The sequence below is a fragment of the Cololabis saira genome, chromosome 15 (assembly GCF_033807715.1).
Source record: "Cololabis saira isolate AMF1-May2022 chromosome 15, fColSai1.1, whole genome shotgun sequence".
NCBI classification, from domain to species: Eukaryota; Metazoa; Chordata; class Actinopteri; order Beloniformes; family Belonidae; genus Cololabis; species Cololabis saira.
In genome coordinates this window covers 32961379-32975733 of record NC_084601.1, presented here as the reverse complement: position 1 = coordinate 32975733, position 14355 = coordinate 32961379, and the positions used below count along the sequence as shown (strand labels likewise).

The following is a 14355-nucleotide window of genomic DNA, read 5'->3' as shown; positions in this document are numbered from 1 at the left end:
TTCCATGGTGACCAGTTATCTTAACCAGCCTTTTAATTTCATGAGAATTGTGCAGCATCGACGTGGTCCATCAACAGAGCTCATTAAACAGTCAGGTACCTTAAAATGTTTGACAGCAAGAGTTATTAGTGACATGTCTTTCTAAACTGCTAAATGAAGGTGTGAAAATGGTTCGCTTGCAGAAGCACCTTCCAGTTAAGCAGGTTTTTGTTTTGGCAAAGCATGTTGAAGAAACTGAGAATGAGCCAAGAGAAAGAGCAACAAGCAGCTTTTCATATGAGAGTAAAACAGATTTCCTCATATTTTTAAACGTCAAGGCTTTTTTATTTTTAAATTGTTCATGTTTAAGTGTTCCAGGATCCAGAAAAGCTTCTGCACACGTCATTACAACAGAAAGTATTTCTTTATCGGGAATAAACAAGATGAAGTTGATGTAGTTTTATCTACTATCAGTTTCCACCTCAGATATTTCAAATAACTACTGCAAGGCTCAACAGACGTCATAGAGCACCACTATGTAATTGATGAACTGTTTTTATTTCATTTTGTAGAGAACCTTGAGATGGCTTTTTGTTGTGAGATCTTGGCATTTAAACAAAATAAAATTGAACTTTAACAATTGAGAATGTTTAGATCAGATAATCTAATCACCCATCTCAGAATTTAAATAAACAAGAAACATATAATATAACAATTATAATATGTAAACAAAGCATCAAACGGTTGAAAAATATGCTTTTGTGTGAATATTATAATAATGAACATGTAATACTTACAGTATAAGTATGCTGATGACACTGTAATCTACGTGTCCGCAAAAACTATGGGGGTATTATTGTTCCAATATTATTTGTGTGTGCGTATCTCAATCTGTGTGTGTGTGTAATAAGATTTGTGTGTATTCACATTTGTGTGTGCGTAAAAAGATTTGTGTGTCCGTATTCACATTTGTGTGTGTGTAAAAAGATTTGTGTGTCCGTATTCACATTTGTGTGTGTGTAAAAAGATGTGTGTCTGTATTCATATTTATGTGTGTGCAAAAAATCAGCCGGGAGCTCTCGATTGGCTGTCTTTGTACACGTGGATTTTGACACACTTCTGCAGTGGCAAATCTGTAAATGGATCCGTGTGTAAAACGATTTGTCCGTTTTACACACATTTCCTTTGCACTGAGCTCGGACTCACAATCTCACGCCAGGCTACAGTAGCAATACAGCCTTCACACCACTAGTCGGCGCGTAGCACTCAGTCAGTACTTTACATGCAGCAGTTCAATCAGGTTTCTGATCTTATAAGACATCGTTCGGACAAAGACAGTAACAAAGACAAAGACAGCCAATCGAGAGCTGCCGGCTGATTTTTTCACACACATAAATATGAATACAGACACACAAATCTTTTTACACACACACAAATGTGAATACGGACACACAAATCTTTTTACACACACACAAATGTGAATACGGACACACAAATCTTTTTACACACACACAAATGTGAATACGGACACACAAATCTTTTTACGCACACACAAATGTGAATACTACGACGGAGTATTAGGGCCAAACAAAAAAACAAAAATGGAAATTACGAGAATAAAGTCATAATGTAATGAGAATAAAGTCGTAAAATTACGAGAATAAAGTCATAATATTACGAGAATAAAGTCGTAAAATTACGAGAATAAAGTCATAATATTACGAGAATAAAGTCGTAAAATTACGAGAATAAAGTCATAATGTAATGAGAATAAAGTCGTAAAATTACGAGAATAAAGTCATAATATTACGAGAATAAAGTCGTAAAATTACGAGAATAAAGTCATAATATTACGAGAATAAAGTCGTAATATATTATAAATATATAAATATAACTTCACAAGATGCTCAATATTCCTAATTTTAACACAGGGAGAAGAAGCTCTTCCTGTCAGTGTTCTCATAAATTATATTCTCATAATATTACGACTTCTCGCAACATTACGACTTTATTCTCGTAATGTTACGACTTTATTCTCGTAATTTTACGACTTTATTCTCGTAATATTACGACTTTATTCTCGTAATATTACGACTTTATTCTATTACGACTTTATTCTCGCAACATTACGACTTTATTCTCGTAATTTTACGACTTTATTCTCGTAATATTACGACTTTATTCTATTACAACTTTATTCTCGCAACATTACGACTTTATTCTCGTAATTTTACGACTTTATTCTCGTAATTTCCAATTTTTTTTGTCTTAGTTTGGCCCTAATACTCCGTCGTAGAATACAGACAAATGTGAATACACACAAATCTTATTACACACACACAGATTGAGATAGAGTCAAAATTTGCTTTATAGTGTCACGGCTCAGACAGGACAGAGAACCCAAATGCACAACACCAGGCAGGATCAGAGTCCAAGAGGCTTTAATCTTTGTCAAAAGGCAGGCAGGGGCAGGGGTGGACTGGCCATCGGGCATACCGGGCATTTGCCCGGTGGGCCGATGGTGATTTTGGGCCGGGCCGGACCAAAAAAAAAAAAAAAAATTTTTTTTTTTTTTTTTTTTTGGCCCGGGCAGGCCCATCGGCCCATTTGATTTTGTTTTTTACCTGACAACAACTTGTACCACTGGCCGATTGGTTATGATGAGTTAGATTGGTTATGGGCTGGAGTCAGGGCCGCCGCAAGGGGTGTGCGAACCGTGCGCCCCCACAAGGGGCCTCGCGCCCCCACAAGGGGCCTCGCGCCCCCCCAAAGGGGCCTCGCGCCCCAAGGGGCCTCGCGCTATGGGCCGGGTTTTTTTTTTTTTTTTCCGTTTTTTCCCTTATAAATATCAACAGTCACGTTCCATTACAGACCTAAATGTGTACTAGTCTGTGCATATCAATAAATATATGTGCAATGATGCACGTGTCTGTTGTTCAATACAACTGATCAGAACAAGCACAGACACAAGCTGCTCTGATCCAGACGGGTGGAGTTGGAACAAACTGTCACACAATGTCGAGAGAACGAGACAGAATCAGGAAATTTCCATCAGGGGATGAAAAAATAAAAAAAACTAAAGAAAATGGAAGAGTTTAATGCCTCTCTGAAAGGCTTGTTTGATAAATTTTTTACAAAAATCACCGATCCGACCGGGTCTCAAGCAGCCGTGGGGCCCCGCGTCGAGGCAAGCCAAATGATGATGAGGCAGGGGAAGTTATCCAGTATTTTGCTAATTGGAGAGTTAAAATTACGCATATAGACACCCGATCCGACCCGAAAAACCCAAAAAATTTTGCGCCCCCCCCCAGCCATTCCGCACAGGGCCTCGCAAGTCTCCCAGGCAGCTCTGGCTGGAGTAGTCACAACATTAGAGCGTGTGGCTTATTATTGATATTATTATTTATACTATTTGAAGAATGATGAGTTCATATTCAATATCTTATATATTCTATAAAACTAAATTAGCAACTCCAAATTTAAGTTGCTTTTTTGACAGGGACAGTGCTGTTTGGATTTGTGATTGTCACTAAATTTTAATAATGCTGTGATTAATAGTGGGTGGGTGAAATAATACATCAATCTATTTGGAGAAATGTTTACCTACAGGGATGCCATCGCAGCAAAGACTTTGTGTATATATACATATATTGGAAGAACCCACTGTTTAGGCAATTCATGGTCATTAGTTAGTAAAAACAGAGGCAGCGCTGCATTCCCCCTGTTTAAAATGGGTTAATATATCATTGTAGATATCTGAAATGTTCTTTTTGACTAGGAAGAATTGAATTACAGATATCTGCAACACATATCCAGTCTAGCTATTAAATGTTAAAACGGCTTGCCATACAGGTTTGCTGGTCTACTCAGAAACAGTACTAAGTACATCTATAACGGGACTGGGGGGATGGTGTAGGTTTAGGTTTATTAGACAAGAACATACACACCAACAAGACAGTGTACAAGCGGTGTCACAAGAACGTTTGTTTTCATTCATAGGCTTCATTTTCTTTCCATCAATACCTGGTGGGCCGGTCTAGGCTCAAAATGCCCGGGCCGATTTTTTGTCCCAGTCCAGCCCTGGGCAGGGGTCAAACCGGGTAGTCAGGCAGATCAGGCAAACAAAACCAAAACGGGCAGGCAAAAATCCATAAACCAAGAATCAGGCAGGGTCAAAGGCAGGCAGGCAGAAACAGAACAGGATATGAAGGCTGGAAAGCGAGGCAAAAACACACGACAATCTGGCCAACTAGAAGGTGGAAATGGGCCGGTATATGAGGGGAACTGCTGATGAGGGAAACCAGGTGTGGAGCTGAGCTGGGGAAGCACAGGTGAAGGGAATGAGGGGATTTCTGGCTGATTAGGGTGGCAGGATCTGGAAAAACAGGGGAGTGAGTTAAACAGTAAAAAAAAACTATCCTACACTGTGAAACTGTGACATATAGAATATTTCAGTGGTAGAAAATAAAATGTATACCTATGATTAGACAAAAACCCATTAGATAAGCCCCCCCCCAAAAAAAAAGAAGAAGCATTTACACGCTACACACACAATATATTAATGTAAAATACATAATGCAAAACATTGCAGATATTTTTTCTTTTGCTGATATGAACATTGCCAACATATTTTCCTAGAGACTGGGCTGACTCGCATTACGTTTTGTGAAAAAACTGCACTGACTGTCACATAAAATCTCAAACCCTCAATTTAATAATGATTCAAATGATCTCTCCAGAGCTCCCTTCAGTGTCTCTCCTCAGAAGACTACCTTTACTTTAAAAAATAAAACATCTGGTTAGGACAAGAGAAAAATTAACTGTATTAAAAAAAAATAAATAAATAAATAAACATATAATCTTATAATGAATCATTTTTCCAGAGCTGCCTTCGGTGTCTCTTCTCCAGAAGACTCCCTCCTCTCCAGTCAGCTGCCACGCCACAGGTTTCTACCCAGACAAAGGCCTGGGGGCTCATTTATAAAAGAGTGCGTAGGATCCACACTAAAAGTGCACGTAAAGCCAAAAGCCGAAAATGGCGGACGCAAAAAAAAATCCGGATTTATAAAACCGCGTGCACGCACACTTGCACGCAATGTTCGCTTTATAAATCACAGTCCAGCTGGAAGGTTGCGCAGCTGAATTCGCCTCATATCCCGCCCTCTACACGCCCACTTTTTACCATATATGGGCAATGCAAAGTAGTATTTGCATATGAATGAGCCTGCTGAGCATGCGCATCGGCTTCCTGCAGCCTGTTTGTGCGTCAGGATGAATGAACGTGTCGAGCCACCGTGCCACTAAATTTCACGGAGACTGAGGTCGAGATGTTGTTGATGAGGTGGAGGACAGGAAAACGACATTATTTGGTGGTGACAGTAAAAGTAGAAAAAGTATTAAATAGTATAAAATAAAGCGAGTGAGTGGCAGCACGGCGTTGCTGCGCTAAGCGCCTAGAGTGCCCCGGCGCAACAGGGGGGACATGTCCCCCCGTCTTTTCAAAATCATGTTTTTATCCCCCCCACTTTTTACAGTTTAAAAACTAGCGGTAGGCTCAGCCTGTAATTGCAAATCATCAAGACACTGTGCGAAGGCGATGCAAGAACGGCCCGGCAGCCCCGCACCCCCTCCCCCTCTCCCCTCTCCCCCTGCAGTGCTGCTCAGGGCTGATTTATGGTTCCGCGTCACACCAACGCAGAGCCTACGGCGTCGGTGCGCGTCGCCGCGTACCCTACGGCGTAGGCTCTGCGTCATTTTAACGCGTAACCATAATTTAGGCTTACACCCGCACATAAAGGCTTCACGCACGCGTAAAACTCATTATATATATAAAAAAATCTGTGTCCCTTTAGGGGCTCCGTAGAGCCCCTAAACGCTCTACGGAGCCCCTCATTTGTTCTGTCCTCAGTCACTTTCCAGTTGTCGCGGTGGGTGAAGAGGAGGTTCCCGGCGTGTCCTGGCACTGCGGCTGCAGCAGCAGCTGAGCGTCCTGACTGATGCTGTGCTTCAAACACAGAGGGACACGATCAGCGCTATTATATTATAAGTCTGATATATGTTGTGATATGTGATGACATTATTAAGAGTATGACATGAATCTGGCTTCATTTCACCACCTCACAGCCTGCGTCGCCAGTTCCCCATATCTTAAGTAAGTTCCTACGGGAGGGTCAGGGTTGCCGTAGGGATACGCAGATTTTTCGGTTAGTTTTTTCTTTTTAAATCCCAACCTTTGCGTGGAAGGTGGCTTGCGCATCTTTCAAGCCCTGTTTTGTGCGCAAGCAAGCTTTATAAATGAGGCCCCTGATCTTCTGGAGGAAGGATGGAGAGGAGATCCATGAAGGTGTGGAGCACGGAAACCTCCTTCCCAACCAGGATGAATCCTTCCAGATGAGTGTTGACCTGAACATTTCATCAATCCCATCTGAAGACTGGATGAGATACGACTGCATGTTTGAGATGTCTGGTGTCCAAAATGTCATCATCATGATACTGGATAAAGATCAGGGGCCTCATTTATAAAATAGTGCGTAGGATCCATACTAAAACTGCATGTAAAGCCAAAAGTCGAAAATGGCGGGCGCAAAAAAAAAATCCGGATTTATAAAACCCTGTGCACGCACACTTGCACGCAATGTTCGCTTTATAAATCACAGTCCAGCTGGAAGGTTGCACAGCTGAATTCGCCTCATATCCCGCCCTCTACATGCCCACTTTCTACCATATATGGGCAATGCAAAGTAGTATTTGCATATGAATGAGCCTGCTGAGCATGTGCAGCGGCTTCCTGCAGCCTGTTTGTGCGTCAAGATGAATGAGACGTTTCCAGCCACCGTGTCACTCAATTTCACGGAGACTGAGAACGAGATGTTGTGGATGAGGTGGAGGCAGGCCCGGGTCTACGAGGGTGCAAAAGCATGCATTGCACCCTCAGTTTATGTGTTTGCATGCTCAGTTGAAAAGACGAAAAGAAAACTGACAAATGCGCGCGCGTCAGTTAAATCGACGGCGTAGCCTACGGCGTAGGATACGCGGCGACGCGCACCATACGTTCGCGTCACCGCGTATCTACGCCGTAGGCTCTGCGTTGGTGCAACGCGGAACCATAAACCAGCCAGTGTCCGTCACTCATCTGCTTCCAGCAGTTTCCTGCACCAGCAAGACTCTGCTCTCTGCTGCTCCGTTAACACAAAGTAACGATGGATATTCGGAAGCGGTTCAAGCACAACGACGCAAGCAAGTTTACAGGACTGTCTCAGAAAATTTGAATATTGTGATAAAGTCCTTTATTTTTCTGTAATGCAATTAAAAAAAAAAGTCATACATTCTGGATTCATTACAAATCAACTGAAATATTGCAAGCCTTTTATCATTTTAATATTGCTGATTATGGCTTACAGTTTAAGATTAAGATTCCCAGAATATTCTAACTTTTTGAGATACGATATTTGAGTTTTCTTAAGCTGTAAGCCATGATCAGCAATATTAAAATAATAAAAGGCTTGCAATATTTCAGTTGATTTGTAATGAATCCAGAATGTATGACATTTTTGCATTACAGAAAATAAAGGACTTTATCACAATATTCAAATTTTCTGAGACAGTCTTGTATATTTATGGTTAAATTTATTTTTGTTGCTATGTTTTATTTTCTGTTGCTAGATTGTCTGATGGGTGAGGTAGTCCAGACTAAATGTAGCATTTTCTTTGTTCTGCAATGATATTGCTGCAAAAATGCACTTGAAATACACTTCAAATATTCTTGTTTTGCTATTATTATTCCGCTTGAAATTATGAGAAAATGCATAACTTAGTGTTGAATACACCGCTGTAAATAAAACCTTCCCCGTTGTGGTTGTCATGGTAACCGGTCTTGTAGACGTGACTCCTGCAGCATTAGCTTGGTTTCTCTGTGTTCATACAACTATCACATTGACACTGGCATGAACCAGTATCATTGATATTTCCTGATAAAATGTGTTATTTATTGAAAGAAACCACACAACTAAAGCACTGATCCTGCAGTTCTGGTGTCAAATATCTGAGATTAACGTGTGAAAATGGTCCACCTGCGTTAAAAGCAGGTTCCAGTAAACATGGTTTTGGTTTTTGCCAAAGAATGCTGATGAAACTGAGACTGAGCCAAGAAGAAATTAAGCAGGCAGCTTTTCTTATGAGAGTAAAAACAACATGAAACGCTAGAACAACAAATGTCTCCTGTGTTATACCTGGTCAAATTCTGTGTGACATGATACGTTGAAGACTTGAAAACCATGTAGGGACTGGTAACAAGGGCTTTTGAATCTCAAGGACTGCACTTTGAGTTCGTCACAGATGACTGAAATTCTTACTTTATATCCATCCCCCTGCAGAGAAAATGATTTTAGCTGCTTGTATCTGCTTTCAGTCCCCATCCACCGTTTATGATCATATCCGAGGGTAGAGATCGCCTGGTAACCAGAGAGGCTTGCCTTTAGCTCCCTTCTTTCACAAGAAACCGCTACAAAGTCCACATACTATCAAACCTCTTAATATCCTCTTCCACTCTTCCCCCACTTGTTAAACAAAACCCAGAGATACTTGAAGTTCCTCACTTGAAGATGCACCTCACTCCCAACTGTTCTTTTTCAACTGAGAACCGTGAACTCCGATTTGGAGGTGTCCACTCTCATTCACACCACTTCACTCTCGGCTGTGGGGCCACTCCAGTGAGAGCTGGAGATTACCACTCAACGACACCAATAGGATATCGAAACACAAATCAAATCAAACTTTATATATAGAGCACTTTACATACGCAAAGTGCTTTACATAATAAAATCAACATTTAACATAGAAAAACTCACACAGTCATGGTTAAAAACATACATCTGACACACATCCTCACTTTAACCCACACAGCACACATATAGCAAAAATACAGTCAAAAGAACATTCATTTGTTCTATGTCATCAGGAGACACAGCGATGTAAAGTTGTGTATCATCAGCATAGCAGTGAAAATCAACGCCATGTCTCCGGATGACATCCCAAGTGGCAACATGCATAAATTAAAAAGTAATGGGCCTAAAATTGATCCTTGGGGAACCCCATAATTTACTTTATGGAATTTTGAGGAGCACGTGTCCATACTTACAAAAAATCGTTGATCAGCAAGATGGGAGTAGAACCATTCTAAAACAGTGCCAGAGACGCCCACCAGACTTCTAAGTCTATTCAATAAAATGTTATGATCTACTATATAAAAAGCTGCGTTTAGATCCAGTAGCACCAGGATTAAAAACTTCCGTGAATCCATATTGGATCTGAGATCATCAACAATCTTTAAAAGGGCTGTCTCTGTATTGTGGTTTGTCCTAAAACCAGACTGATATTTCTCAAAAATATTGTATTTATTTAAAAATGTATTTAATTGGATAAAAACTTTTTTTTTTTTAATTTACTTAAGAATAGTAAATTCGATACAGGTCGGTAGTTATCGAGAATGTTGTGATCTAAATTGCTCTTCTTCAGAAGGGGCCTCACCACTGCCGTAAAAAGGAGCAATGCTCCAGTGCTCCATCAGTACCACGGACTGCATCTCACGGATGAAGATTTTTGACTTTGTGACCAGCCATCATGCTTAGAGGGAAGTCAAACTTGCAAATATGTAAATGTAAAACAAAGGGAATCTTTTCTAGCAGGGTTTATTTTTGTTTCGTCATGAGGGGGAATTTGGAGACTTGAGATAAAAATCTAAAGACAGAATCATAAAACCATCTTTAAATTGTAGACATGATTCACTCTTTCTGTTTCAACTGCACATTCTGTCTCTGCAATAGAAAGCACACATCTGAAATTCACTGAACACTGTAGAAATAGAAATTCCCAAATCTTAGTTCAGTTGTTGGGTGTTGATCACATTTGAAAACCGCCCACAACACGCACAGAATAAGAGACTTAACAAACCTGTCAAACACACTCTTCAGCTCTTCAGTTTCACTCCAGCTATCTGATCATGATGAAGTCTCTCCTGATGCTGCTGCTCTTTTGTCACACTGCATCTCCAGGTAAAAGCATGCTATTACTTTAAGAGATATGGGTTTTTTAGAAATGTATTACTGTGGTATATTTTTTTTCCAGAGCTTATCACCAATTGTATTTCATCTTTCCATGTGTTATTTCTAGGGTCAGCCTGTGTTACAAACTTTGAAGATATCCTTTATAACATTAATACACAAGCCGCTGCCTGGCTTGTACCAGTGGCAGATTAGAGGAGTGGCGGTTGCGATACAAATCTGATATTATAGACAAAACTGCAAAACTATACGTAGCAGAACAAACAACAATAATGATCTTTGCCTTCTGTACCAGACTTCAGTTGCAGCGGTCCAACGATGACCTGGAGATATGGGGGACCAAAACTGATAAAATAAAAAATAAAAGCAGGGAATGTAAAAACAAGGAATGTACAAGGAAAAAGAAAAACAAAATGTATTTTATGGAATCTTAATTTTATATTACAATTTTGCACAAGTGATTTTATTTATTTTATTCTTGTTGTTTCTGTGTGTGTTGATTCTTGCTGAGTGTTATGCTGTCATGTGGAGCTGCTAAACAGATTTTCACAGCGATGTTGGAAACAATGTTTACAGTGACAATAAAGGATTATATTCTAAAATACATATATTTGTGCTTTTATATTTAATTATGTCAGTTTTGGTCCTCCATATGGAGACAGTCCATAATATTCAACACTATAACCAAGTCCTGCAATAGTGTACAGGAACATCTGTGTTGAGTATGAGTTGAATGATGTTAGTCCCAAAATCCCAGTGCATGATACTTCCTTGTTGATAAAATGAACGAAAGAGCAATATTCCTCGGGGAATTCAAAATCCCGACTGACACACTGGTTATGCTTTTCTATGGCATTGAGAAGTTTTTCTACTATATGCTTAAAATGTGGACTTTTTCAATATGAAGTATGTTTGAATCAGTTAAGTTATTTATTTATTTGTTTTACAGATAAATACTACTTGAATATGAATGTTTTGCTGTCATCTGGAATCCCGAATGTCCATGAATATGTGGGGATGGACATCTTTCAGGGTGTCTCCATTTTTTACTTTGACAACAGCATGGAAAGAGAAAGAGTTTTTCTTGACTGGGTGAAAGATTTGATAAAGAACAAAACACATGAATGGGAAGAGTACATAAAGGGATGTATGGATTACTTCCACACATTGAAAGCTGACACCACCAGTTTTAATCAGAACTCAAGCCAATCAGAAGGTATGTTATCAGTATATTTTCATTAATTTAATTTGATTATTTTATTTTGTTTTTGCTGTTTTTATTTTGGTATATTTTAATTGGAATCATTTCTCTGTTAACATTTGCATGTTTATGAGAAACACTTTACAATAAACAAGTGTTTTGAGTCACATTACTGCTTCTGAATAAGCAATATTAATGACATAAGTATGTTTTTGAAAGTAACATACTTAAATTAATACAATGAGATTGACCTCCTTCAAACTCTGCCAATCTTTAGTTATGATCTTGTTTAAGCCAAAAAGAAATACTGACTTGAATATTGCAGCTAAAACATGCCAATGTTGCATCAAAAGTATATACTGTATCAGTTGCAAAGATGGACTGACATAACTTGATTGATTTATACGAAAATGTATTTCTTGAATTTGAGTTGTGGACAGCCTAATTAACAATTGCTGGGATTTTAAATGTACATCTGAAGATTTCAACCATTGGAAGTGTCATTGATCCCCTAATGTAAAAACAACATAGGATTGATAAATAAGGGGAATATTTGTCTTGTGATTTGACATTTTAAACTTCAGCTTTGTTATTAACAAAAGGAGATGTTCTTATCCCCCCCTCTCTCTATCACACACATACACACTCTCTTTCTCATGCTCTCTCTCTCTCTCTCTCCGTCTCAGGTGGTTACATTATCCAGCAGAGTATCAGTTGTACCTGGGATGATGAAACTGATCAAATTAATGGTCATTCTCGGTATGGTAATAATGGAGAAGACTTCATTGCATTTGACATGATGACATGGGTGGCTTTAGATGCACAGGCGGAGACCATCAAAAAGGAATGGGATGCAAATGAAAGTCGTAATACCTTTTGGAAAAACTTCATCAAAGCCGCTTGCTTTGATGCATTAAAGAAATATTACAGCTTTGGGAAGAGCTATGTGAATAGGAAAGGTAAAATTTAATGGCCTGAATCAATTTTTACATATATATATATAAATAGATATTATATACAGTATATATATATATATATATATATATATATATATATATATATATATATATATATATATATATATATATATATACATGCATTGATAGATAGACTGATACACTGACACTTTCTGCTTTCGGCTGTGTAACATATTAACCAAAGCCACGGAGTTTAGTTTAAAAAATAAAACATCTAGTTAGGACAAGAGAAAAATTAACTGTATTTAAAAAAATAAATAAAAATAAAATAAATAAAAATGTAATCTTATAATGCATCATTTTTCCAGAGCTTCCTTCGGTGTCTCTCCTCCAGAAGACTCCCTCCTCTCCAGTCAGATGCCACGCCACAGGTTTCTACCCAGACAAAGGCCTGATCTTCTGGAGGAAGGATGGAGAGGAGATCCATGAAGGTGTGGAGCACGGAAACATCCTTCCCAACCAGGATGAATCCTTCCAGATGAGTGTTGACCTGGAAATGTCATCAATCCCATCTGAAGACTGGATGAGATACGACTGCATGTTTGAGCTGCCTGGGGTTGAAAATGTCATTATCATGAAACTGGACAAAGATGTGATTGAGAGCAACTACAAGGAACCCGGAATCCTAGGCAAAGAAGGTAATAATAGAATAGAACAGAATAGAGTAGCCATTTTATTGTCAAACAAAACATACACTACCCAGTACACATTTAGCTGAAATTTGGAAGCAAAAGCTTGTCATCAGTAAAAATAAAACAAGCATTATATGAAATAAAAACAACTGCAATATATATATATATATATATATATATATATATATATATATATATATATATATATATATATATATATATAGTATATACATACAGTATATATGTACTGTATATGTATATCTGGACACAGCCACTCAAACACCCAAAAATATATATATGTACATAGTGTATGTATGCTTATAACCATAAGCATACATAAATACGTTTGTTTCCTGAACAGTGAATCTGTCTGAGATTAGCATCATCGTCACTGCTGTGATGGCCATTCTTATCGTGATCGTCCTCGCTGTTTTAGGATTTATGACTCACAAAAAAACAATGTTAAACGGTAAGAAACTCAAACAACTTACAAAACTAAAACTATCATCGTATTTATAAATCATTTTCTGACTTGTTTACAGTAAGTGTAAGTAAAATTCTGTCCTTTTTTTTTCCAGTGAGACCGGATACACCATGTACGTATTATTTTTATCTTCTTGCATTGTTTTAATAGATGATGTATGAGCAAAATTTTTTTTATTTTCATTCAAACAATTAAAACAACTTTGTCTTTTAAATTTTACAGCTTCTGACACCGTCTCTCTCTAAACAACTCGATCCAGAAAACAGACTAAAGAAACCTGCATGAAGCACCATTGTTGCATTTACTGTATCTGTGAAAAAAATATTTTTCTACCACATGTATTAAGATAAGTGACTTGTTTATAAAATGAATAAGTAATATAACATAGACCGAGCCTTTTTAGCTCATTTGTTAATAAATGGCAAAAGGTTGGAGGAGCTTTTTCTATTTGTCCAGAAGGTTTATTCTTTTACTAACTTGTATTTAGATAACTGTTCATGAGTCTCAGGAAAAATATTGTCTATAAATTTCACTGTATTCGTCCTTTTATTTGAACCACAAAAAATATCCTTTTGTTTGATTTACATTGTTACACACAAGAATCAGTCATAAACGTTTTGATTCAACTGTAGCTATGTAATGTATAAGTTTTACTTGTAAAGCTGTAAATAAAACATTGTCTGTTTCCATGATGACCAGTTATCTTAACCAGCCTTTTAATTTCATGAGAATCCTGCAGCATCGACGTGGTCCATCAACAGAGCTCATTAAACAGTCAGGTACAGTGGGGAGAACAAGTATTTGATACACTGTCGATTTTGCAGGTTTTCCCACTTGCAAAGCATGTAGAAGTCTGTAATTTTTATCATAGGTACTCTTCAACTGTGAGTGACTGAATCTAAAAAATAAAATCCAGAAAATCACATTGTATGATTTTTAAGTAATTAATTTGCATTTTATTACATGACATAAGTATTTGATCACCTGTCAACCAGTAAGACTTCCGGCTCTCACAGACCTGTTA

At 38.2% G+C, this 14355-nt stretch overlaps 1 protein-coding gene across 3 annotated transcripts; it reads left to right on the top strand.

Annotated features, from left to right (window-relative positions):
* The first annotated feature begins 9902 nt into the window (after window positions 1-9902).
* LOC133460695 (major histocompatibility complex class I-related gene protein-like) lies at window positions 9903-14126 on the top strand. 3 transcript variants are annotated; one of them, XM_061741425.1, is made up of 7 exons: window positions 9903-10028; window positions 10987-11253; window positions 11925-12197; window positions 12524-12853; window positions 13209-13316; window positions 13426-13443; window positions 13554-14123. In XM_061741425.1, exons 1-7 carry the CDS (start codon window positions 9977-9979, stop codon window positions 13574-13576), a joined length of 1071 nt encoding a protein of 356 aa, XP_061597409.1. In that variant the 5' UTR covers window positions 9903-9976; the 3' UTR covers window positions 13577-14123. The 3 variants fall into 3 exon arrangements, with proteins under 3 accessions (XP_061597409.1, XP_061597410.1, XP_061597408.1); XM_061741426.1 differs by lacking the exon at window positions 13209-13316 and having other exon boundaries at window positions 13554-14126; XM_061741424.1 differs by lacking the exons at window positions 13426-13443; window positions 13554-14123 and having other exon boundaries at window positions 13209-13413.
* Window positions 14127-14355: the final 229 nt, after the last annotated feature.